This window comes from Lutra lutra, chromosome 6 (genome assembly GCF_902655055.1).
Source record: "Lutra lutra chromosome 6, mLutLut1.2, whole genome shotgun sequence".
Taxonomy (NCBI): domain Eukaryota; kingdom Metazoa; phylum Chordata; class Mammalia; order Carnivora; family Mustelidae; genus Lutra; species Lutra lutra.
In genome coordinates this window covers 148,703,629-148,728,047 of record NC_062283.1, presented here as the reverse complement: position 1 = coordinate 148,728,047, position 24,419 = coordinate 148,703,629, and the positions used below count along the sequence as shown (strand labels likewise).

General features: G+C 40.2%; 1 protein-coding gene across 6 annotated transcripts in view; it reads right to left on the bottom strand.

Moving 5' to 3' along the window:
* PACRG (parkin coregulated) overlaps positions 1 to 24,419 on the bottom strand; it is a 568,744-nt gene that overhangs the window by 257,553 nt on the left and 286,772 nt on the right. For all 6 annotated transcript variants that reach the window (XM_047733484.1, XM_047733481.1, XM_047733478.1 and 3 more), the window contains exon 3: positions 1,162 to 1,333. In XM_047733484.1, coding sequence (XP_047589440.1) covers positions 1,162 to 1,333 — 172 coding nt within the window. The remainder of the gene's footprint in view (positions 1 to 1,161; positions 1,334 to 24,419) is intronic.

Sequence of the window (24,419 nt, the reverse complement as noted above, 5' to 3'; positions counted from 1 at the left end):
AGTGGGGAAGGACCCAATGTTAAAGTGTTTCGTTTTTGTTTTGGTCAAAGCACATGGCAAGGGTAGTTCCCAGACAGAGAGAGTGAGGCTTCCCCAGATCCCAGGAGACTGAGCAGGTGTCCAGTCAGTCATCGCAGGAAGGGTTCACCCTGGATGAGGGAGTGGGGCAGAGCCTGCGGTGGGGGAAGCAGGCCCACGGCCTAGGGCAGCTGGGAAAGGAATGGATGTCCCTGCCCAGGAGGTGCTCAGCGCCACCCCTCTGCTTTCTAGCAGCACAGCGTGGATGGCAGCTTTGGTGTGGACAGAGCCTGGGGTGTGATGGTGGGAGGCGAGGGCCTAGGCCTGGCCATTGCGAACTTGAGGGAGGCTGCCATCCCCTCCTAGAGCCTTGTCCCCAAAAGATGGCCCTATTATAAGGGTCAGCAGCAGCTGTGGAGTGAAAGGAGGAGGCTGGACCCAGATGACTAGACCCAATGACTCCCCAGGGCTTCTTGGGCAGTCATTATAGACCATCTCAATGGCAAATGAAAATCCCAGGAACACTTTGGAAGGGGCTGCTTTCAGACAACTAGTCCAGAGAGATTCATGCCTGAAGAATGTGGCATAGGAAGAAAGCATTTCATTTTATTAACAAAAGAAATAAAGTCAATGACAGGGTTATTCTAGAGTTTCCTCAGGTAACCTATCACAGAAAAAAAATAAATTCAAGTATTTGGTAACATTATTTTTCCCCATTTCAGACTTTTTTCTTTAAATTATGAATCCTACTACCTAAAAGATCCTAAAGATAACTGGGTTGACATTGTAATTTAGGAATTAGGGATGTCATCTGAAAAGAACTTATAAGTTAGAGATGGTGTGGAGTACACACACTTGACTTGTGCGTGTACAAATTAACATTAATGCTTGCATCAGTACTGGGAAGCATTTTAAATTGGTATAAACCCCATGCAATTTAGTTTATTTATATGGTGAAACTTCAGTGTGGTATCAGTAATGGGTTAGAGTAGATTTGGGATGTCTGGCCCAGTATGTCATCCTATAAAATTCCCACAAAACCTGGGGATAGCCTCAGTCTGTTGTGTTTTATTGCTTAATTAATGAGTTGTCAAAAAGCAGCACCTTCTAAACTGAATGATGCTTTTTCACCTGTTCACTTACTTTTTATCGGGATAATGAGCTGTGGAATGACAGGAAGAATCTTGTTCCCCCCGTGTTCCAGCATGTCGTGGATTCCTTGCCGAGCAAAAAACTCGTAGGGAAATGTCATTTCACAGAGCCCATCAAAAAACAGAGGCAGATAATGATGGTAATCCAGCTTCTCAATTTCTACCTGAAAGGAGAGAGAAGAAATGCCATGTGAAAACAACAGTGGGGCAAAGCATGGCCAGACCGCCATGAGGCTGTTACCGACTTAGGAGGAAGACATTCTTTGGGACTTTGGGAAGATTTTTTATTAAGCAACTCATCTAACAACCTGAAGTACATCATCATGTCTTAATTCCATTAGCAATGGGGTTATAATCATTGACCTTTACATTTTAACAGATTGGAATAATAAATAATCAATAATCAACATTGGTATTGGTTTGGGGGTTCTTTGGTTAATATTTTACCATTTGGCACAAATGCAATACCTAAAAGGATTCAAGAAGTCCACCATATGTATGACAAAAAGATATATGCAAGAATAGAATAAAAAAAGAAGAAAAAGTTGAAAAGAGGATTTCATCTGAATTTCTAACAAGAATCTAATAGGAATGGCAAACCAGTATATTCTTGTGAAATGTGTCTTTTCAGGACGTGGCAAGTATGAGAGTGAGGGATAAAATAGGGTTATGTGTATGTTCCCTGGATCCTGCATGACAAGGAGAATGTTGGTGTTCTCAAGTCACCTCAAAATCAAAATATCCCAATTTCTCTCAGCTGCTTCATTTGGGAACAGAGATATGTCACTTTTCCATTGTTATATCCTTCACCCTTGATAACACCTCCACGACTTCTTGTCCTGATCTTTGTAAAACCATCCAGCATCAACAGTGTATGGAAACGAAACCTCTGAGGTTGAGAAAAGACATGATGTGTTGCGAGCTGCAGGAGATCTCCTCTAGCCCGGGTCCTTCACTGTCTAGAGTATCTATGACCTCACTTGCCACCTGCAATGTGACAGAAGTGATGGCGATATCATGAATGGAAAGAAGCCAACAGACTCAGACTTAGGGCACAATCCATTTACAGAGCAAAGGATGCAGCGTTTCCAGTGAGAGGTGCAAATTCCCCAGGTCTTTAAGTCTTTATGAATGCACCCAGCTTTCAATTACCACCTTATAATTGAGTGAGGAGTCCATCAAGACCTTAGAGGAACTGCCTTTTACATTAGGAGGTTTTTATACCTTCTAGCTCTCTCCTAGCTTTTTGGAGTCTCTAGCCACAGGCCTGCCTGCCCCTGGGTGTGAGAAACTGTCAACACCCACACCACATTTCCAAATGTCACTGTAGGGTGAGTCAAATGTCCTGCATTGGCCAAGCAGAAGGTCTGTCTCTAGTCTGCTCACTGACTGCCCAGCCAATCGGGGACATAAACAGTCAAGAGCTGAATGTTTGGATGTCCTCTTGGAATTAGAGTTTGGCAAATGAGTCCCAGAGGGAGGTATATATGGACATCAATTTTATTTTATATTCCTTGTATATTTATAAAATTTACTTTGTTCATTTTAAAATTTTATGGAATATATATCCAGTGCCTGCCTTCTCAAGGATTTTTGTGTATCTGAAGACATTTTAGAACACTATTTTGTACAACTAACAAAGATATTGCTACATCGTTCAGCTCCAAAAGGTGCAGTGTTGCTATCACTAATTTTACCTTGTAGCCTAACTTAATAATATAAATGCCATCTGTATTATATTTGTCTATATTACTGATGTTTTTCTAATTCTCTTTGTTTTAGCCCACCATCATACTTGTACATATGTGTCCTATAATGAGCAAGTTATTAAATTTTGTACTTTAATGTGATCTAGGACTTTTTATTTTAATACATTAAGTCATTCACATTTATTACTATGTCTACTTTAACTTCTGTCATCTTATTTTTTGGCCCTTGGTTGTTGTTTTCCATTTACTTTTTCCTTTCTATTTTGCAGGGTTTTTTTTAATGTAGGTCACTTTTTTTGAGGGAGAGGGCAGTGATTTGAAAGACAAGATAGCCTGTTTAAATATTTTATTACTGCTATCTCATGTCTTTGCCAAATATTTAAAAATAAATTTAGGTCACTTGGAGAAGCAAATTAAAAATCTACTAAGACTGGGGAGGAGTCAAGATGGCGGAGAAGTAGCAGGCTGAGACTACTTCAAGTAGCGGGAGATCAGCTAAATAGCTTATCTAAAGATTGCAAACACCTACAAATCCAACGGGAGATTGAAGAGAAGAAGAACAGCAACTCTAGAAACAGAAAATCAACCACTATCTGAAACGTAGGACTGGCGGAGAAGTGAATCCAAAGCGACGGGAAGATAGACCGCGGGGGGAGGGGCCGGCTCCCGGCGAGCGGCGGAGCAACGGAGCAAAATCAGGACTTTTAAAAGTCTGTTCCGCTGAGGGACATCGCTCCAGAGGCTTAACTGGGGTGAAGCCCAGGCGGGGTCAGCGCGGCCTCAGGTCCCGCAGGGTCGCAGAAGGATCGGGGGTGTCTCAGTGTCGCAGAGCTTACCGGTATTAGAACAGGGAAGCCGGCTGCAGAGACAGAGCCGAGGAGTGACTCTCAGCTCGGGGTTGCCTTGAACCGGTCACAGGCTCGGTCATCTCAGAGCGCGGCCGGAGGCCAGGGTGGCGGGAGTCATTGGGCGCTGTACTCTGAGGGCGCACTGAGGAGTGGGGCCCCGGGCTCTCGGCTCCTCTGGGCCGGAGACTGGGAGGCCGCCATCTTCACTCCCGTCCTCCGGACTCTACGGAAAGCGCTCAGGGAACAAAAGCTCCCGAAAGCGAACCCGAGCGGATGACTCAGCGCAGCCCCGGGTAAGGGCGGTGCAACTCCGCCTGGGGCAAAGACGCTTGAGAATCACGACAACAGGCCTCTCCCCCAGAAGATCAACGGGAAACCCAGCCAGGACCAAGTTCACCTACCCAGGAATGTAGTTTCAATACCAGGGAGAGTGGCGGAATTCCAGAGGAGAAGAAAGCAAAGCACGGAACTCATGGCTTTCTCCCCATGATTTTTTAGCCTTGCAGTTAATTTAATTTTTTTTTTCTTTTTCAATTGTTTTTTCTTTTTCTCTTCCTCTGCTAAAATTTTTTTAACTTTTACCGTTTTCTTTTTTAACGTTTTTTAAATAGTTTATCTAATATATATATATTTTTCCTCTTTTTATATTTTTTCTTTATCGGCTTTTTTTTTTTAAATAGTTTCTTTTTTTTTTTTTCTTTCTGAACCCCTTTTTATCCCCTTTCTCCCCCCTCACAATTCGGGATCTCTTCTGATTTGGCTAAAGCATATTTTCCTGGGGTTGTTGCCACACTTTTAGTATTTTACTTGCTCCTTCATAAACTCTTATCTGGACAAAATGACAAGGCGTAAAAATTCACAACAACAAAAAGAACAAGAGGCAGTACCAAAGGCTAGGGACCTAATCAATACAGACATTGGTAATATGTCAGATATAGAGTTCAGAATGACGATTCTCAAGGTTCTAGCCGGGCTTGAAAAAGGCATGGAAGATATTAAAGCAACCCTCTCGGGAGATATAAAAGCCCTTTCTGGAGAAATAAAAGAACTAAAATCTAACCAAGTTGAAATCAAAAAAGCTATTAATGAGGTGCAATCAAAAATGGAGGCTCTCACTGCTAGGATAAATGAGGCAGAAGAAAGAATTAGCGATATAGAAGACCAAATGACAGAGAATAAAGAAGCTGAGCAAAAGAGGGACAAACAGCTACTGGACCACGAGGGGAGAATTCGAGAGATAAGTGACACCATAAGACGAAACAACATTAGAATAATTGGGATTCCAGAAGAAGAGGAAACGGAGAGGGGAGCAGAAGGTATATTGGAGAGAATTATTGGAGAGAATTTCCCCAATATGGCAAAGGGAACAAGCATCAAAATTCAGGAGGTTCAGAGAACCCCCCTCAAAATCAATAAGAATAGGTCCACACCCCGTCACCTAATAGTAAAATTGACAAGTCTTAGTGACAAAGAAAAGATCCTGAAGGCAGCCCGGGAAAAGAAGTCTGTAACGTACAATGGTAAAAATATTAGATTGGCAGCAGACTTATCCACAGAGACCTGGCAGGCCAGAAAGAGCTGGCATGATATATTCAGAGTACTAAATGAGAAAAACATGCAGCCAAGAATACTATATCCAGCTAGGCTATCATTGAAAATAGAAGGAGAGATTAAAAGCTTCCAGGACAAACAAAAACTGAAAGAATTTGCAAATACCAAACCAGCTCTACAGGAAATATTGAAAGGGGTCCTCTAAGCAAAGAGAGACCCTCAAAGTAGTAGATCAGAAAGAAACAGAGACAATATACAATAACAGTCACCTTACAGGCAATACGATGGCACTAAATTCATATCTCTCAATACTTACCCTGAATGTTAATGGGCTAAATGCCCCAATCCAAAGACATAGGGTATCAGAATGGATAAAAAAACAAAACCCATCTATATGTTGCCTACAAGAAACTCATCTTAAACCCGAAGACACCTCCAGGTTTAAAGTGAGGGGGTGGAAAAGAATTTACCATGCTAATGGACATCAGAAGAAAGCAGGAGTGGCAATCCTTATAGCAGATCAATTAGATTTTAAGCCAAAGACTATAATAAGAGATGAGGAAGGACACTATATCATACTCAAAGGAACTGTCCAACAAGAAGATCTAACAATTTTAAATATCTATGCCCCTAACGTGGGAGCAGCCAACTATATAAACCAATTAATAACAAAATCAAAGAAACACATCGACAAGAATACAATAATAGTAGGGGATTTTAACACTCCCCTCACTGAAATGGACAGATCATCCAAGCAAAAGATCAACAAGGAAATCAAGGCCTTAAATGACACACTGGACCAGATGGACATCACAGATATATTCAGAACATTTCATCCCAAAGCAACAGAATACACATTCTTCTCTAGTGCACATGGAACATTCTCCAGAATAGATCACATTCTTGGTCCTAAATCAAGTCTCAACCGGTATCAAAAGATTGGGATCATTCCCTGCATATTTTCAGACCACAATGCTCTAAAGCTAGAACTCAATCACAAGAGGAAATTTGGAAAGAACCCAAATACATGGAGACTAAACAGCATCCTTCTAAAGAATGAATGGGTCAACCAGGAAATCAAAGAAGAATTGAAAAAATTTATGGAAACAAATGATAATGAAAACACAACGGTTCAGAATCTGTGGGACACAACAAAGGGAGTCCTGAGAGGAAAATATATAGCGGTACAAGCCTTTCTCAAGAAACAAGAAAGGTCTCAGGTACACAACCTAACCCTACACCTAAAGGAGCTGGAGAAAGAACAAGAAAGAAACCCTAAACCCAGCAGGAGAAGAGAAATCATAAAGATCAGAGCAGAAATCAATGAAATAGAAACCAAAAAAACAATAGAACAAATCAACGAAACTAGGAGCTGGTTCTTTGAAAGAATTAATAAGATTGATAAACACCTGGCCAGACTTATCAAAAAGAAAAGAGAAAGGACCCAAATCAATAAAATCATGAATGAAAGAGGAGAGATCACAACGAACACCAAAGAAATACAGACAATTATAAGAACATACTATGAGCAACTCTACGCCAACCAATTTGACAATCTGGAAGAAATGGATGCATTCCTAGAGACATATAAACTACCACAACTGAACCAGGAAGAAATAGAAAGCCTCAACAGACCCATAACCAGTAAGGAGATTGAAACAGTCATCAAAAATCTCCAAACAAACAAAAGCCCAGGGCCAGACGGCTTCCCGGGGGAATTCTACCAAACATTTAAAGAAGAACTAATTCCTATTCTCCTGAAACTGTTCCAAAAAATAGAAATAGAAGGAAAACTTCCAAACTCATTTAATGAGGCCAGCATCACCTTGATCCCAAAACCAGACAAGGATCCCAACAAAAAAGAGAACTACAGACCAATATCCTTGATGAACACAGATGCAAAAATTCTCGCCAAAATACTAGCCAATAGGATTCAACAGTACGTTAAAAGGATTATTCACCACGACCAAGTGGGATTTATTCCAGGGCTGCAAGGCTGGTTCAACATACGCAAATCAATCAATGTGATACAACACATTAATAAAAGAAAGAACAAGAACCATATGATACTCTCCATAGATGCTGAAAAAGCATTTGACAAAGTACAGCATCCCTTCCTGATCAAAACTCTTCAAAGTGTAGGGATAGACGGCACATACCTCAATATTATCAAAGCCATCTATGAAAAACCCACCGCAAATATCATTCTCAATGGAGAAAAACTGAAAGCTTTTCCGCTAAGGTCAGGAACACGGCAGGGATGTCCGTTATCACCACTGCTATTCAACATAGTACTAGAAGTCCTAGCCTCAGCAATCAGACAACAAAAGGAAATTAAAGGCATCCAAATCGGCAAAGAAGAAGTCAAACTATCACTCTTCGCAGATGATATGATACTCTATGTGGAAAACCCAAAGGACTCCACTCCAAAACTGCTAGAACTTGTACAGGAATTCAGTAAAGTGTCAGGATATAAAATCAATGCACAGAAATCAGTTGCATTTCTCTACACCAACAACAAGACAGAAGAAAGAGAAATTAAGGAGTCCATCCCATTTACAATTGCACCCAAAACTACAAGATACCTAGGAATAAACCTAACTAAAGAGACTAAGAATCTATACTCAGAAAACTATAAAGTACTCATGAAAGAAATTGAGGAAGACACAAAGAAATGGAAAAATGTTCCATGCTCCTGGATTGGAAGAATAAATATTGTGAAAATGTCTATGCTACCTAAAGCAATCTACACATTTAATGCAATTCCTATCAAAGTACCATCCATTTTTTTCAAAGAAATGGAACAAATAATCCTAAAATTTATATGGAACCAGAAAAGACCTCGAATAGCCAAAGGAATATTGAAAAAGAAAGCCAAAGTTGGTGGCATCACAATTCCGGACTTCAAGCTCTATTACAAAGCTGTCATCATCAAGACAGCATGGTACTGGCACAAAAACAGACACATAGATCAATGGAACAGAATAGAGAGCCCAGAAATGGACCCTCAACTCTATGGTCAACTCATCTTCGACAAAGCAGGAAAGAATGTCCAATGGAACAAAGACAACCTCTTCAATAAATGGTGTTGGGAAAATTGGACAGCCACATGCAGAAAAATGAAATTGGATCATTTCCTTACACCACACACGAAAATAGACTCAAAATGGATGAAGGATCTCAATGTGAGAAAGGAATCCATCAAAATCCTCGAGGAGAACACAGGCAGCAACCTCTTCGACGTCAGCCGCAGCAACATCTTCCTAGGAACATCACCAAAGGCAAGGGAAGCAAGGGCAAAAATGAACTATTGGGATTTTATCAAGATCAAAACTTTTGCACAGCAAAGGAAACAGTGAACAAAACCAAAAGACAACTGACAGAATGGGAGAAGATATTTGCAAATGACATATCAGATAAAGGGCTAGTGTCCAAAATCTATAAAGAACTTAGCAAACTCAACACCCAAAGAACAAAGAATCCAATCAAGAAATGGGCAGAGGACATGAACAGACATTTCTGCAAAGAAGACATCCAGATGGCCAGCAGACACATGAAAAAGTGCTCCATATCACTCGGCATCAGGGAAATACAAATCAAAACCACCATGAGATATCACCTCACACCAGTCAGAATGGCTAAAATTAACAAGTCAGGAAATGACAGATGCTGGCGAGGATGCGGAGAAAGGGGAACCCTCCTACACTGTTGGTGGGAATGCAAGCTGGTGCAACCACTCTGGAAAACAGCATGGAGGTTCCTCAAAATGTTGAAAATAGAACTACCCTATGACCCAGCAATTGCACTGCTGGGTATTTACCCTAAAGATACAAACGTAGTGATCCGAAGGGGCACGTGCACCCGAATGTTTATAGCAGCAATGTCTACAATAGCCAAACTATGGAAAGAACCTAGATGTCCATCAACAGACGAATGGATAAAGAAGATGTGGTATAGGGACGCCTGGGTGGCTCAGTTGGTTAAGCAGCTGCCTTTGGCTCAGGTCATGATCCCAGCATCCTGGGATCGAGTCCTACATCGGGCTCCTTGCTCATCTGGGAGCCTGCTTCTCCCTCTGCGTCTGCCTGCCATTCTGTCTGCCTGTGCTTGCTCTCTCTCCCTCTCTCTCTCTCTGACAAATAAAATCTTTAAAAAAAAAAAAGAAGAAGAAGTTGTGGTATATATACACTATGGAATACTATGCAGCCATCAAAAGAAATGAAATCTTGCCATTTGCGACGACATGGATGGAACTAGAGGGTATCATGCTTAGCGAAATAAGTCAATCGGAGAAAGACAACTATCATATGATCTCCCTGATATGAGGGATAGGAGATGCAACATGGGGGGTTGAGGGGGTAGGAGAAGAGTAAATGAAACAAGATGGGATTGGGAGGGAGACAAACCATAAGTGACTCTTAATGTCACAAAACAAACTGAGGGTTGATGGGGGGAGGGGGTTGGGAGAGGGGGGTGTGGTTATGGATATTGGGGAGGGTATGTGCTAAGGTGAGTGCTGTGAAGTGTGTAAACCTGGCGATTCGCAGACCTGTACCCCTGGGGATAAAAATATATGTTTATAAAGCTGTAAAAAAAAAAAAAAAAGAAAAAAGAAAGGATGAATACCCAAGTTTTGTAGCAACATGGACGGGACTGGAAGAGATTATGCTGAGTGAAATAAGTCAAGCAGAGAGAGTCAATTATCATATGGTTTCACTTATTTGTGGAGCATAACAAATAGCATGGAGGACAAGGGGAGATGGAGAGGAGAAGGGAGTTGAGGGAAATTGGAAGGGGAGGTGAACCATGACTCTGAAAAACGATCTGAGAATTTTGAAGGGGTGGGGGGTGGGAGGTTGGAGGCACCAGGTGGTGGGTATTGTAGAGGGCACGGATTGCATGAAGCACTGGGTGTGGTGCAAAAATAATGAATACTGTTATGCTGAAAAAATAAAAAAAATTTTTTAAATAAAAAAAAAATCTACTAAGACTGCTGACATGCCATTTTTTTCCTTGGAATTCCATTGATTTATTTCTTTGTGTTGTTTGGGGCAATAATACTAAGAACATCCACGATAGCAGCAGTAAAAACATGCCTTGTTTATGATACCAGACGCTATTTTAAATACTTATGTGTATTAGTTCATTTCATCCTCTTTTTGGTAATTTTATTTTTTTCAGTGCTCCAAGATTCATTGTTTATGCACCACACCCAGTGCTCCATGCAATATGTGCCCTCCTTAATACCCACCACCAGGCTCACCCAACCCCTCCCAACCCCTCCCCTCCAAAACCTTCAGTTTGTTTCTCAGAGTCCACAGTCTCTCATGGTTCATCTCCCCCTCTGGTTTCCCCCACATCCTCATGACAACTCTAAAAGGTGGGTGTTATGCATATCTCCATTATCAATATGGAGAAACTGAGGCACTGAGAGGTTCAATAACTTGCCTAAGTTCTCCAGCTAGAGAGAAGAGTTGCTGGGATCTGAACCCAAGCTATCTGGCTGCAGGATGTGATACAGCCTCTTAGGCTATATTGTTAGGCACGTAGAGATTCAGCATTATTATACTCTCCTGGTGACTATTCCATTTATCCTCACATCTCCATCCCCTTTACCATTACTAAAGCAGGGTGTCCTAGTCTATTCAAATACCAACACTGCCATAACTAGCTTGTCTGTTGTGTCTTCTACGCTTTTACTTTCTTTCTCCCTCAGGCATTATGTTTTAATAGTATCTTTCTTTTTTTCTTTTTTTTTAAATAGTATCTTTCTTTTAAGATTTATTTGTTTGAGAGAAAGAGAGAGAACAAGCAGGGTAAGGAGCCGAGGGAGAGGGAGAAGCAGATGCCCCACTGAGCAGGGAGCCTGACATGGGGTTCAATCCAAGGACCCTGGGATCATGACCTGAGCCAAAGGCAGACACTTAACCAACTGAGCCACGTGCCCCTAGCAGTATCTTTTCTAAGTAGCTGAAACCTGCATTTGTTTTTTTGCCCCTCCCATTTCACAGTGTGTCTTAAAACAACAAATATAGAGCACACATGATTCTTATTCTCCAAAGTTTTAAAAAGAAAGAAAGAAAAGCAATGGAAGAAAGAATAAAGGAAGAGAGAAAAAAAGGAGGAGCAGGCAGAGAAATGGAGTGAAAGACCCAGGGAGAGAAACTGAGAAAAGATCATCTCTAGGTCTCTAACTCTGAGCTCACGGACCACAGCAGCTCCTTTCTACTGGCAATTCTTCCTCTGACCCATTTGTTACTTGGCATATCTGCTGCCACTGTAGATCTGTTGCCTTACACAAGGGAATAATGACTTGCACCTATATTTTGAGGTAAGAAACTCCTCGAAACAGTACAGATATTTCTCTACTTACTATAGGATGAATTTTTTTTTGTACATAACTTTATTTGCTGCTTGTATATCTTCTTGGGTTCCTCTTGTTATTATGATATTGTTTCAGATGACAAATGTGGTCTAGGACTTGGGAAACCTTCCTACATTCCTTTAAAATCCAGAGCTTTCACATGTGTTTTGTTTTGTTTAATAATCTGTCTGAGTTCTCTTTGATGTACTTTTCTTTGATTCTGATAAGCTCCTGACAGCTACTGCCCAATTTCATGTGTCCACAGTTAAAGTTGTCTATATGTCCTCACTCCCGTTCTCTCTTCAGTCCACTTTGCTACCATGCCACTGCAGGTGATCCTTCCCAGGTCACCAGTGACCTTCACTTTGTCCAACTCTCCTGTCTCTTTTATGTTCTCATTACGTGACACACTTGACCCTGGCCTCCTGACACCATACCTCCAGCACTGGGGGTCATCCTTGATTTCCTCCCTTCAAATCCCATGTTCAACCCATCAGTAATCCAACTGATTCTACCTCCAAGCAAATCCTGATCTCATTTCCTTTCCTGTCATTTTGCAGATTGCCAGCTTAGTGTAAGCCTTACCTTGCCTTTCTTTGATTACTGCAACAGCTTCCTAACTCATTTCCTTGTTTCCATTTCTGCCTTCCTATTTCCATTCTCCACATGAGTCCTGACCTGTGGTTGCTCCTGACTCAGGTCTCAACAGGGCCTCCCCAATCTGTCCCCAGATCCCATTGCTTCACACCATCCTTCCACAGCACTGCTCTCTGGAGACACTGAAAGACACTTTTGTCCCCTGACCAGCCCAGCCTCACCCAATGCTCCTTAGAGAGTATCTTTGAAAGAACTGGTCCCCTTCTCTCCAGAACTCTTGGTTGCTGGTAACTCCTTTCATCTAGAGTTCAGCTCAGTGAGGCCCTTTTACCATGGCCTACCACCCTGTTTGATTTGCTATGTGGCCTTTATCATTTATTCATTGCTGTTTCTTAAGTTCTGTTGTTCAGGGAGTTGTCATTGACTGAGAGGGTGGGGGCAAATAACAGGTGAATATTCAGTAAGCATGTATTGAATTTCAATTCTGACCTTTCGGATCTTTCGTCTGTGCTAACTCTTTGAGAGGCAGACTCAGCAAAGGGCACAATGGCCAGATGACAAATGGTCATCTCTAAAGGTGAGATCAGGGACCATGGCAGAGTGCACAGAGAGCCTGGTGGTGAACACAGGCCCTGTAGCATGATGGGGCATATAGTTTTCCATAGATTTATGTTTTCTACAACTTTGCATACTCTACAAATAAAATGCTATGTCTTCTCCATTAGGACTACAATGATTATTTACATTTCATGAGTTTTATGAGTATTTCCTTTTTTTTTTTCAAGATTTTGTTTATTTATCTGACAGAGATCACAAGTAGGCAGAGAGGCAGGCAGAGAGAGAGGAGGAAGCAGGCTCCCTGCCAAGCAGAGAGCCCGATGCGGGGCTCAATCCCAGGACCCTGAGATCATGACCTGAGCTGAAGGCAGAGGCTTAACCCACTGAGCCACCCAGGCACCCTTTATGAGTATTTTCATAGACAATCAGAATGGCTTGCTTCTTAGTGCTTCTATTTACCCTCATTTGACTACAAATCATTCAGGGATTAATTTGCTATTCTGTTTACTTTTTAATACTTTAGAAGGAAAAGTTTCTGGTTTCATAGTATCATCAAAAATAAACACATTAATGTGTGCCCATAATAATATATTGGTAATAATACAAGGACTTCTTTTTTCAAAAATCTAGATGTTGAAAATAGTTCAAGATAAAAACAAAATTTAAAGATAAGTGAGGAGATCCCTTATTTGTCTTTGTGCGTGTATCTGTCACATGGTGACTTCTTTAGAGTTTTTCTAAATCAGTGTGTTTTTTTTGTTCATTTAGATTTACAAAAGGTCATTTTTACTGCTTATTCAGCAATAAACCTTTTTTTAAGTTATATAAATCACTTTGCTCTTAGGATAACTTGTTTTAATGACATATTACACTTTATATTTCTTTAGTATTACTATAAAAATAGTAGTTTTCAAACTTTTATGAAATTTGGGAATCTTTCTTCAACATTTATGCAAAAAATCCAGAATTAAAAGAAAGCTCTTTGAAGTAGAACACAGAACAAAGGCCATTTTGGTACATCAGGTAAAATTACACAGTAATATACTGATAGATCACCATTTGGATGTTAACTCCAGAAGCACCAAGTAGTTTTACTCACAGAATCTCTCTCTCTTTTTAAAATTTATGTTTTATAACTTTTTAAAGATCACACAGTACTCACAAGTTATCTCTAAATCTTACAATGACCTTTGGTCAAAAGCAATAAAATTCTAACTTTATTGGCCTATCATATATAACTTTTTATCCCCAAAACAAATGTGTAAGGTAGTAATGCTATACTTAAAAGTCAGAAACACAATGAGGTTAATGATTTTCATTGAAGATTCAGATTAGAAACTTACTCTTAAAATTTCCATATCCTTGCTTCAGTTAGCAAAGGAAATATAACTCAAGTATCTGTTATTACAGCTCCTAGCATAGGAACCAAAGATCTTGCTTAGAATCATAAGCCAATCTGAAAAAGTATAATTATCTATTAATATATTATGACTTTATTTGGACTTATGCCATTTTCTAAAATAGAGCTTCAGCTCCACTGTTCTTCCTTGAGGAAGCGGGTGAGTTCCTGCAAGAGGCCTTACAAATTACATAGGTATTAAGTACTGTAGATAGTGTATGTAACCTATTTCAAACCTAGATTTACTTTTATTTTTTAAGTGTATATAGATGTTATGTATGACAAATACGTAACAGTATTATAAATAACTGAAAAATGTCATTTTAAGCTTTTTCAATGATAGTAGTTAAAATTACACACTAATGCATGAAGTCTTTGATGCAAAAAGACTTCTGAGCATGAAAAATGCTCTTTAATTTCAAAAAGGAGACCTCACAAAGGATGGCAGACAAGACTAATGTGATCCTTAGGTTTTACAAAGCCTAAAAGATACCAAAATGTGTTCAATGCAAAGTCAATGTCAGGAAATCCTCAGATGCTAGAGATACAGACAAATTCATAGTCACAGAGGTGGTGCCATGTGACTTATGAGAGTATAGGATACAGACCACATCTCAAGGCTGGGACTGAGGTTTTAATGTCTCCAGAGTTCAGAAAATCAGGGCATTTAGCAAGAGAAGGGGGGTAAGGTGAGACTCTTGCATAGGACTGAGGCCTACAGGGGCTGCCCCACCTTGGGAAGGGAACCAGAAAGTCTCTCCTTGAGTTTGTGGAGACAAAAAGAAAACTTGTGGAAAGAGAAAAAGAGCTTGATGTGTGACAAAGCTCTTGATGGGAAAGATCTCCTCTGAGAAACAGAAACCCAAATGGAAATCTAAAGTAAAAAAAAAAAAAAGTATACATATATTGTATATATACTGTATATATACTATATATATATATTTCTCAGACAGTGGAAAGGAAACTTCTGGGATCCAGATGAAGCAAATGGAAAAGAGTTAATACTCCCATGAGCTAGGTGCATAGGGCTGCCACAGAAAATGTAACTACAGCTGCAACTTACCACCGTCATGGTGACAGAGTCATCATAAGAAAGACTAAATAGACCAGTGATCATGGGAATGAGCTCTGGAACTAGCACCTAGAAATTACAGAATAAAACTTGAAAAGAATTTTTTAAAGTGGGGGCACCTGGGTGGCTCAGTCAGTTAAGCTTCTGTCTTCAGCTTTGGTCATGATCCCAGGGTCCTGGGATCGAGCCCCACATCAGGCTCCCTGCTCAGCCAGGAGTCTGCTTCTCCCTCTCCCTCTGCCCCCTCCCCCTGCGTGTGTTCTCTCTGTGTCTCTCAAATAAATAAATAAATAAAATCTTAAAAAAAAAAATTTTTGAAAGTGCTTAAAACATAGAATATTTCATTTTTAGAAAAGAACTAGATAAAGTTTCCAAAGAATATAGAGCATCATTAACCTCAGAATGCAGTTGTTGGAAACAGATTGACCACAGATGAAAAGAGGAGGGATCTGGGTCAGAGAAGTTGGAAAGCCAGTGCAGCACAGGGTAGCCCCCACCTGATTTACTTCCATACCCATGTGACCCTGAGGAGTTCCAGATAGACAAGGAAAGGAGGTATTTTGAGAAATCAAGGCTGGGCATCTTTCATAATTGAAGAAAGATGTGAATCTTCAGACTAAAAATGCAAATCTAGCCATTTTTCAGAAAAACTATAAAACTCCAAAGTCAAGGAAAAGATTTAAAAGCAGCTAGAAATAAAAGACAGGTAACATGTAAAGGATCAAAATTAGGCTTGAAATTATACTTCTCATTAACAAAATAGAGGCCACACAAGATGTTAAAAACCCCTAGACATGCTAAAGAAACAATAATTATTAATCTTCAGTACCATACTCATAGTTTGCAAGATAAAGACAAACTAAATGTATTTGACCAATGGAGGTTTTTTTTCTGTTTGTTTTAAACCCAGACATTATCGTCCTCACTGAAGGACAAAATGGATAAAATGTACTATACATGCTGAACATGGGACAAAGAAATGAGATGCAAGAGATAACATTTGAGGATGATTTAACTATCTACATAGAATATCCAGAGAATCTACAAACATAATTAGTAAGAGTTCAGAAAAATTGCTGTGTAACAAATGGATAAGACCAAAGAAGCATTGACTATAGTAATTTTTTTAAAAAATCCATTATGGTGAGGTTACAAAGTGAAATTGCAATATGAGAAAGGAAAAGTACAGAAAATGACAGGAAGGTGATCCGAGTCAAAGTAAGTTCCTTGCTTCAAAATTAATTAAGCATATTATAATGCAAGGATACCCATCAAAAGAACAGAAATAGAATTAACTTCCAAGAGAACAGAATGTCATAGAAGGAATCGACCCAACAGAACGCTGGTCAAACATCCCACTTGGATGTTTGGAAAACAGGAAAACACATGAGAGAAGAGAAAATATGTAGGATGAACTCAAATATAAAAGTAATCATCCTAAGTATAAATAGATTAAATTAGATTATTCTCTTAAGAAATGGTTGAAAAAGAAAAAATATACTTCAGTTATAAATTTGTTTGTAAGAATCACATTCAAAATATAATGGCAGAGAAAAGTGAAAAATAAAGGTATGGTTAAAAAAAAAAAGAATAAATGCAATACAGGATAAATTCGTAGAATAGAAATTGCTTTCCAGAGGGTGTATATAGATAGTATATGTACACATTTTTAAATACATACCCTCTGTGCATTTTGACAGAAATTGCCAACTGGTGATTCATGGGATGGTATTAAATTAACTCTTCATCAACAATAAATGACAGTAGCTGTTTTCCATTTTCATTCAAAGAAAATGCTATCACAGTTTATTTTTTACAATGTTATAGGTAAATATTATTTTGGTGTTGTTTTAAGTTCCACTTCTCTTACTGTGAGCATAATAGCCTTTTTTTTTTTAAGATTTTATTTATTTGCAGACAGAGATCACAAGTAGGCAGAGAGGCAGGAGAGAGAGAGAAGGAAGCAGGTTCCCTGCTGAGCAGAGATCCCCATGTGGGGCTCGATCCCAGGACCCTAAGATCATGACCCGAGCCGAAGGCAGAGGCTTCAACCCACTGAGCCACCCAGGTGCCCCGAATAATGCCTTTTAAAGATATTTTTGAAAGCCATTTATCTATCCTTTTCTGTGAGTTGTATTTTCATATCCTTTGCCATTTTTTTGTACCCACTGACATTTGTTTTATTTTCTCTCTTTTTTTTCCAGCTCTTTATTTCCCCTCCAAATTCATTTTTTAAAAAATTCCATTAGCCAACTTATGGTACATCATTAGTTTCAGATGTAGTGTTCAATAAATTAGCTCATAAATTAGCTCATTTATGTTAGAGGGATTCAACTTTTGTATGTTACTTCCATAACATTTCAAATGTTTTGAAATGTAATGTTTCAAAAAATTGTCTGCATGGCAATGCAGACTTCTGTTTGTTTTAGAATTCATTAATCTTTTGTGGGGTTCTGATTTTCCCCGAGGAGGAGTCAAGATGGCGGAGAAGTAGCAGGCTGAGACTACTTCGGGTAGCGGGAGATCAGCTAAATAGCTTATCTAAAGATTGCAAACACCTACAAATCCAACGGGAGACTGAAGAGAAGAAGAACAGCAATTCCAGAAACAGAAAATCAACCACTTTCTGCAAGGTAGGACTGGCGGAGAAGTGAATCCAAAGCGACGGGAAGATAGACCGCGGGGGGAGGGGCCGGCTCCCGGCGAGCGGCGGAGCAACGGAGCAAAATCAGGACTTTTAAAAGTCTGTTCCGCTGAGGGACATCGCTCCAGAGGCTTAACTGGGGTGAAGCCCAGGCGGGGTCAGCGCGGCCTCAGGTCCCGCAGGGTCGCAGAAGGATCGGGGGTGTCTGAGTGTCGCAGAGCTTACCGGTATTAGAACGGGGAAGCCGGCTGCAGAGACAGAGCCGAGGAGTGACTCTCAGCTCGGGGTCGCCTTGAACCGGTCGCAGGCTCGGTCAGCTCGGAGCGCGGCCGGAGGCCAGGGTGGCGGGAGACATTGGGCGCTGTTCTCTGAGGGCGCACTGAGGAGTGGGGCCCCGGGCTCTCGGCTCCTCCGGGCCGGAGACCGGGAGGCCGCCATCTTCATTCCCGTCCTCCGGACTCTACGGAAAGCGCTCAGGGAACAAAAGCTCCCGAAAGCAAACCCGAGCGGATGACTCAGCGCGGCCCCGGGTAAGGGCGGTGCAACTCCGCCTGGGGCAAAGACGCTTGAGAATCACTACAACGGGCCCCTCCCCCAGAAGATCTACGGGAAAACCAGCCAGGACCAAGTTCACCTACCAAGGAGAGCGGCGGAATTCCAGAGGAGAAGAAAGCAAAGCACGGAACTCATGGCTTTCGCCCATGATTTTTTAGCCTTGCAGTTAATTTAATTTTTTTCCTCTTTTTCAATTTTTTTTTCTTTTTCTCTTCTTCTGCTAAATTTTTTTAACTTTTACCGTTTTCTTTTTTTAACGTTTTTTAAATAGTTTATCTAATATATATATATTTTTTCCTCTTTTTATATTTTTTCTTTATCGGCTTTCTTTTTTTTAATAGTTTCCCATTTTTTTTCTTTTCCTTTTTTTTTCTTTCTTTCTGAACCCCTTTTTATCCCCTTTCTCCCCCCTCACAATTCGGGATCTCTTCTGATTTGGCTAAAGCATATTTTCCTGGGGTTGTTGCCACCCTTTTAGTATTTTACTTGCTCCTTCATAAACTCTTATCTGGACAAAATGACAAGGCGTAAAAATTCACAACAACAAAAAGAACAAGAGGCAGTACCAAAGGCTAGGGACCTAATCAATACAGACATTGGTAATATGTCAGATATAGAGTTCAGAATGACGATTCTCAAGGTTCTAGCCGGGCTTGAAAAAGGCATGGAAGATATTAAAGCAACCCTCTCGGGAGATATAAAAGCCCTTTCTGGAGAAATAAAAGAACTAAAATCTAACCAAGTTGAAATCAAAAAAGCTATTAATGAGGTGCAATCAAAAATGGAGGCTCTCACTGCTAGGATAAATGAGGCAGAAGAAAGAATTAGCGATATAGAAGACCAAATGACAGAGAATAAAGAAGCTGAGCAAAAGAGGGACAAACAGCTACTGGACCACGAGGGGAGAATTCGAGAGATAAGTGACACCATAAGACGAAACAACATTAGAATAATTGGGATTCCAGAAGAAGAGGAAACGGAGAGGGGAGCAGAAGGTATATTGGAGAGAATTATTGGAGAGAATTTCCCCAATATGGCAAAGGGAACAAGCATCAAAATTCAGGAGGTTCAGAGAACCCCCCTCAAAATCAATAAGAATAGGTCCACACCCCGTCACCTAATAGTAAAATTGACAAGTCTTAGTGACAAAGAAAAGATCCTGAAGGCAGCCCGGGAAAAGAAGTCTGTAACGTACAATGGTAAAAATATTAGATTGGCAGCAGACTTATCCACAGAGACCTGGCAGGCCAGAAAGAGCTGGCATGATATATTCAGAGTACTAAATGAGAAAAACATGCAGCCAAGAATACTATATCCAGCTAGGCTATCATTGAAAACAGAAGGAGAGATTAAAAGCTTCCAGGACAAACAAAAACTGAAAGAATTTGCAAATACCAAACCAGCTCTACAGGAAATATTGAAAGGGGTCCTCTAAGCAAAGAGAGACCCTCAAAGTAGTAGATCAGAAAGAAACAGAGACAATATACAATAACAGTCACCTTACAGGCAATACGATGGCACTAAATTCATATCTCTCAATACTTACCCTGAATGTTAATGGGCTAAATGCCCCAATCCAAAGACACAGGGTATCAGAATGGATAAAAAAACAAAACCCATCTATATGTTGCCTACAAGAAACTCATCTTAAACCCGAAGACACCTCCAGGTTTAAAGTGAGGGGGTGGAAAAGAATTTACCATGCTAATGGACATCAGAAGAAAGCAGGAGTGGCAATCCTTATAGCAGATCAATTAGATTTTAAGCCAAAGACTATAATAAGAGATGAGGAAGGACACTATATCATACTCAAAGGAACTGTCCAACAAGAAGATCTAACAATTTTAAATATCTATGCCCCTAACGTGGGAGCAGCCAACTATATAAACCAATTAATAACAAAATCAAAGAAACACATCGACAAGAATACAATCATAGTAGGGGATTTTAACACTCCCCTCACTGAAATGGACAGATCATCCAAGCAAAAGATCAACAAGGAAATCAAGGCCTTAAATGACACACTGGACCAGATGGACATCACAGATATATTCAGAACATTTCATCCCAAAGCAACAGAATACACATTCTTCTCTAGTGCACATGGAACATTCTCCAGAATAGATCACATTCTTGGTCCTAAATCAAGTCTCAACCGGTATCAAAAGATTGGGATCATTCCCTGCATATTTTCAGACCACAATGCTCTAAAGCTAGAACTCAATCACAAGAGGAAATTTGGAAAGAACCCAAATACATGGAGACTAAACAGCATCCTTCTAAAGAATGAATGGGTCAACCAGGAAATCAAAGAAGAATTGAAAAAATTTATGGAAACAAATGATAATGAAAACACAACGGTTCAGAATCTGTGGGACACAACAAAGGGAGTCCTGAGAGGAAAATATATAGCGGTACAAGCCTTTCTCAAGAAACAAGAAAGGTCTCAGGTACACAACCTAACCCTACACCTAAAGGAGCTGGAGAAAGAACAAGAAAGAAACCCTAAACCCAGCAGGAGAAGAGAAATCATAAAGATCAGAGCAGAAATCAATGAAATAGACACCAAAAAAACAATAGAACAAATCAACGAAACTAGGAGCTGGTTCTTTGAAAGAATTAATAAGATTGATAAACCCCTGGCCAGACTTATCAAAAAGAAAAGAGAAAGGACCCAAATCAATAAAATCATGAATGAAAGAGGAGAGATCACAACGAACACCAAAGAAATACAGACAATTATAAGAACATACTATGAGCAACTCTACGCCAACCAATTTGACAATCTGGAAGAAATGGATGCATTCCTAGAGACATATAAACTACCACAACTGAACCAGGAAGAAATAGAAAGCCTGAACAGACCCATAACCAGTAAGGAGATTGAAACAGTCATCAAAAATCTCCAAACAAACAAAAGCCCAGGGCCAGACGGCTTCCCGGGGGAATTCTACCAAACATTTAAAGAAGAACTAATTCCTATTCTCCTGAAACTGTTCCAAAAAATAGAAATAGAAGGAAAACTTCCAAACTCATTTAATGAGGCCAGCATCACCTTGATCCCAAAACCAGACAAGGATCCCAACAAAAAAGAGAACTACAGACCAATATCCTTGATGAACACAGATGCAAAAATTCTCGCCAAAATACTAGCCAATAGCATTCAACAGTACATTAAAAGGATTATTCACCACGACCAAGTGGGATTTATTCCAGGGCTGCAAGGTTGGTTCAACATCCGCAAATCAATCAATGTGATACAACACATTAATAAAAGAAAGAACAAGAACCATATGATACTCTCCATAGATGCTGAAAAAGCATTTGACAAAGTACAGCATCCCTTCCTGATCAAAACTCTTCAAAGTGTAGGGATAGACGGCACATACCTCAATATTATCAAAGCCATCTATGAAAAACCCACCGCAAATATCATTCTCAATGGAGAAAAACTGAAAGCTTTTCCGCTAAGGTCAGGAACACGGCAGGGATGTCCGTTATCACCACTGCTATTCAACATAGTACTAGAAGTCCTAGCCTCAGCAATCAGACAACAAAAGGAAATTAAAGGCATCCAAATCGGCAAAGAAGAAGTCAAACTATCACTCTTCGCAGATGATATGATACTCTATGTGGAAAACCCAAAAGACTCCACTCCAAAATGCTAGAACTTGTACAGGAATTCAGTAAAGTGTCAGGATATAAAATCAATGCACAGAAATCAGTTGCATTTCTCTACACCAACAACAAGACAGAAGAGAGAGAAATTAAGGAGTCCATCCCATTTACAATTGCACCCAAAACTACAAGATACCTAGGAATAAACCTAACCAAAGAGACTAAGAATCTATACTCAGAAAACTATAAAGTACTCATGAAAGAAATTGAGGAAGACACAAAGAAATGGAAAAATATTCCATGCTCCTGGATTGGAAGAATAAATATTGTGAAAATGTCTATGCTACCTAAAGCAATCTACACATTTAATGCAATTCCTATCAAAGTACCATCCATTTTTTTTCAAAGAAATGGAACAAATAATCCTAAAATTTATATGGAACCAGAAAAGACCTCGAATAGCCAAAGGAATATTGAAAAAGAAAGCCAAAGTTGGTGGCATCACAATTCCGGACTTCAAGCTCTATTACAAAGCTGTCATCATCAAGACAGCATGGTACTGGCACAAAAACAGACACATAGATCAATGGAACAGAATAGAGAGCCCAGAAATGGACCCTCAACTCTATGGTCAACTCATCTTCGACAAAGCAGGAAAGAATGTCCAATGGAACAAAGACAGCCTCTTCAATAACTGGTGTTGGGAAAATTGGACAGCCACATGCAGAAAAATGAAATTGGATCATTTCCTTACACCACACACGAAAATAGACTCAAAATGGATGAAGGATCTCAATGTGAGAAAGGAATCCATCAAAATCCTCGAGGAGAACACAGGCAGCAACCTCTTCGACGTCAGCCGCAGCAACATCTTCCTAGGAACATCACCAAAGGCAAGGGAAGCAAGGGCAAAAATGAACTATTGGGATTTTATCAAGATCAAAAGCTTTTGCACAGCAAAGGAAACAGTGAACAAAACCAAAAGACAACTGACAGAATGGGAGAAGATATTTGCAAATGACATATCAGATAAAGGGCTAGTGTCCAAAATCTATAAAGAACTTAGCAAACTCAACACCCAAAGAACAAAGAATCCAATCAAGAAATGGGCAGAGGACATGAACAGACATTTCTGCAAAGAAGACATCCAGATGGCCAACAGACACATGAAAATGTGCTCCATATCACTCGGCATCAGGGAAATACAAATCAAAACCACCATGAGATATCACCTCACACCAGTCAGAATGGCTAAAATTAACAAGTCAGGAAATGACAGATGCTGGCGAGGATGCGGAGAAAGGGGAACCCTCCTACACTGTTGGTGGGAATGCAAGCTGGTGCAACCACTCTGGAAAACAGCATGGAGGTTCCTCAAAATGTTGAAAATAGAACTACCCTATGACCCAGCAATTGCACTGCTGGGTATTTACCCTAAAGATACAAACGTAGTGATCCGAAGGGGCACATGCACCCGAATGTTTATAGCAGCAATGTCTACAATAGCCAAACTATGGAAAGAACCTAGATGTCCATCTACAGACGAATGGATAAAGAAGATGTGGTATATATACACAATGGAATACTATGCAGCCATCAAAAGAAATGAAATCTTGCCATTTGCGACGACGTGGATGGAACTAGAGGGTATCATGCTTAGCGAAATAAGTCAATCGGAGAAAGACAACTATCATATGATCTCCCTGATATGAGGGAGAGGAGATGCAACATGGGGGGTCGAGGGGGTAGGAGAAGAGTAAATGAAACAAGATGGGATTGGGAGGGAGACAAACCATAAGTGACTCTTAATCTCACAAAACAAACTGAGGGTTGATGGGGGGAGGGGGTTGGGAGAGGGGGTGGGGTTATGGATATCGGGGAGGGTATGTGCTATGGTGAGTGTTGTGAAGTGTGTAAACCTGGCGATTCGCAGACCTGTACCCCTGGGGATAAAAATATATGTTTATAAAGCTGTAAAAAAAAAAAAAAAAAAGAAAGAAAGGATGAATCCCCAAGTTTTGTAGCAACATGGACGGGACTGGAAGAGATTATGCTGAGTGAAATAAGTCAAGCAGAGAGAGTCAATTATCATATGGTTTCACTTATTTGTGGAGCATAACAAATAGCATGGAGGACAAGGGGAGATGGAGAGGAGAAGGGAGTTGAGGGAAATTGGAAGGGGAGGTGAACCATGAGAGACTATGGACTCAGAAAAACGATCTGAGAATTTTGAAGGGGTGGGGGGTGGGAGGTTGGGGGCACCAGGTGGTGGGTATTGTAGAGGGCACGGATCGCATAGAGCACTGGGTGTGGTGCAAAAATAATGAATATTGTT